At 36.7% G+C, this 2,914-nt stretch overlaps 1 protein-coding gene across 1 annotated transcript; it reads right to left on the bottom strand.

The window, feature by feature from the left end:
- Positions 1-500: 500 nt before the first annotated feature.
- On the bottom strand, positions 501-1,145 carry LOC140009929 (secreted RxLR effector protein 161-like). The gene has a single exon (XM_072056273.1). It carries the CDS (start codon positions 1,143-1,145, stop codon positions 501-503), a length of 645 nt encoding a protein of 214 aa, XP_071912374.1.
- Between the last annotated feature and the right edge of the window lie 1,769 nt (positions 1,146-2,914).

Below are 2,914 nucleotides of genomic sequence, written 5' to 3'. Positions count from 1 at the left end.
CTTGCATAGAGAAAGGTGTTTGTGAACTTAAACCCTTCTCTTAGTGTAAATATTTCACTTGTTCTAACAAGTTATGGTGGCTACATTGCTTAAACCATAACTTTAAAGTTAAAACAGAAATAGCACACACAAGATTATACCTTTTCGGAGAATAGTTCACGAAATGATTTTAGCACTTTTACTGGCCGTGTGCTCCATCCTAGATTCATGATCATTTACAAAAGAAAACCCCCACTTTTGCTGGGAGCGGCACCACTCCCATGATCATATAGGTGAAGTACATTTCTAGCCTTTATTACCAAGGCACTATGAAACCATATTTAACTTCATTAAGAGTATGATACTCAGCCTCTTATGTATCAAACTGCACTAGTACCTTGGAATGGTATGATACAATTTCTAGTGCTCACAACCACTTATTAGTAACTTGTTATTACCCTTTAAACCTTTCACCTAGTGTTAGTGCTAGAAGAGAGGTTGGGTTACCATTACTAGTGGTTTTAGACAATGGGTTTTAACCCCATTCCCAATGACGTTGCTTTCACTACATCTCTTGAGAGAGCTTTAGTGAATGGATCCGCCAAATTGTTGAATGATCTAACATACACTACTGTGACTATGCCATCATTCAATAATTGTCTGACATATTCATGTCTTAGACTTATATGTCTAGATTTGCCGTTATATATTCTATTTAACGCTCTAGACATAGTGGCTTCGCTATCACAATGCAAAGAAATGGCTGGCATCGGGTTTGGCCACAACTCGATGTCTAACAGTAAGTTTCTTAGCCATTCGGCCTCTTTGCATGCAGCTGCTAAGGCTACAAACTCAGCCTCCATGGTGGAATGAGTTATGACTGTTTGTTTCTTTGATGCCCAAGAAACAGCTCCTCCACCCAACATAAAAATCCATCCAGAAGTAGACACTTTGTCACATACACTGGTTACCCAACTTGCATCGGAATAACCTTCAAGTACAACCGGAAATTTGTTATAGGAAAGCTCTAAATCTTTTGTCCTTTTAAGATATCGAAGCACTCTACCTATAGCTTTCCAATGCTCTATACCAGGATTCTTAGTGTATCTAGCGAGTCTACAAACTGCATATGAAATATCTGGCCTAGTACAATGTGTAGCATACATTAGGCATCAAACATTGAAGCCAATGCTAATAGTACTCTTATAGATGTAATTCTAGCCACTAGTGCATAAGTATCAAAATAATCGATTCCCTCCTTTTGCCTAAATCCTTTTGCTACTAATCTTGCCTTGAAAGTTTGTACAGATGCATCAGTAGCATATTTCTTTCGAAATACCCACTTACAGCCAATTGGTTTAGAACCCGGAGGCAAATCAACTAGGATCCAAGTATTATTACTTAATAATGAATCCATTTCATCATTAATTGCCTCTCTCCAAAACGATGCATCTCTCGATTTCATAGCTTCACTAAAAGTTTTAGGGTCATCTTCTACAGTTAACAAGATAGGAATCTTGTCAAGTAGAAACTGTCTATCGCCTTCAACTAGGAAAACAATAGCTTGTGAATCTATAAAATCAGAGGATAAATGTTTTTCTTTCCGTTGCCTTTGACTCCTCCTTAACTCACTTGGAATGTCCCCTGCATTCCTTTTATTATTATTGGAGGGTCTAGCATTGGAAACAGGCGGTGGCTCTTGGCTTGGATCTGTACTCATTGTCGAATTATAAAGAAATTTATCTTCTAAAAATTCGACATCTCTAGATTCCACAATGACGTTAGAATCTAAATCTAGCAACCGATATGCTTTTGAATTTTCAGCATAGCCTACAAACACACTTTTAAGTGCTCGAGGTCCCAATTTTGTCCTTTTATGATCAGGGACTCTATAAAAGGCTATACAACCCCAAACTCGAAAATACTTCAAGTTTGGTTTTCTACCTTTCCATAATTCATATGGTGATACCTTCGATTTAAGCGAAGTTACTCGATTATGTATGTGACAAGCAGCCAGTAAGGCCTCTCCCCACAAATTTTTAGGCAGTCCAGAACTTATAATCATGGCATTTACCATATTTCCTAAAGTTCTATTTTTCCTTTCTGCCAAACCATTTTGTTGCGGAGTATAAGGTGCACTAGTTTGGTGTATAATTCCATTTTCTTCACAAAATTGAGAAAAATCAGCAGGGAGATATTCCCCACCTCTATCACTCCTCAAAATTTTAACCTTCTTTCCTAGTTGATTTTTCACCAGATTTTTGTAACACTTAAACATATGAAATGACTCATCTTTCGTTTTCATCAAGTAAACATACACATATCTTGAATAATCATCAATGAATGTGATGAAATACTTATTTCCTCCTCTTGTTAGAAACCCATTAAATTCACAAACGTCAGAATGAACAAGATCCAACAATTCATTGTTTCTTTCTGCTTTAGGAAAAGGTAATCTGGTCATTTTTGCTTGTATGCATGTTTCACACCTTTTTTCAACATTATCTTTGAACGAAATTAGCCCATGTTTAGACATAAACTGCAAAGTTTTATGATTAGTATGCGCTAATCTACCATGCCAAAGAGAATATGAAGCATCAACAATATACACAGAAACATTATTTTTATTGATACATAACTTGAACATTCCATCACAAGAGTATCCCTTGCCTACAAATACACCATTCAAAGAGAAGATAAGCTTATTAGACTCTATTACAGCCTTTAGCCCCTTTTTGTTTAAGGCATCAGCCGACACAAGATTTTTCCTAATTTCTGGAACATGAAGTACATTGGCCAGTATAAGTTTCTTTCCGGAAGTAAACTGCAAGTCTACACTTCCTATGCCAATGACCTTTGCTGTATCATGGTTTCCCATCAATACTTTATGACCATCAGGAACTTCTTCATAAGTCTTGAATTGGGACTTATCATT

This window comes from Coffea arabica, chromosome 6e, assembly GCF_036785885.1.
Source record: "Coffea arabica cultivar ET-39 chromosome 6e, Coffea Arabica ET-39 HiFi, whole genome shotgun sequence".
NCBI classification, from domain to species: Eukaryota; Viridiplantae; Streptophyta; class Magnoliopsida; order Gentianales; family Rubiaceae; genus Coffea; species Coffea arabica.
This window is presented reverse-complemented; position numbering and strand designations above follow the sequence as displayed.

Excerpts from the sequence above, each read along its gene's own strand:
- LOC140009929 (XM_072056273.1), bottom strand. The coding sequence starts at position 1,145 with ATGTATGCTACACATTGTACTAGGCCAGATATTTCATATGCAGTTTGT.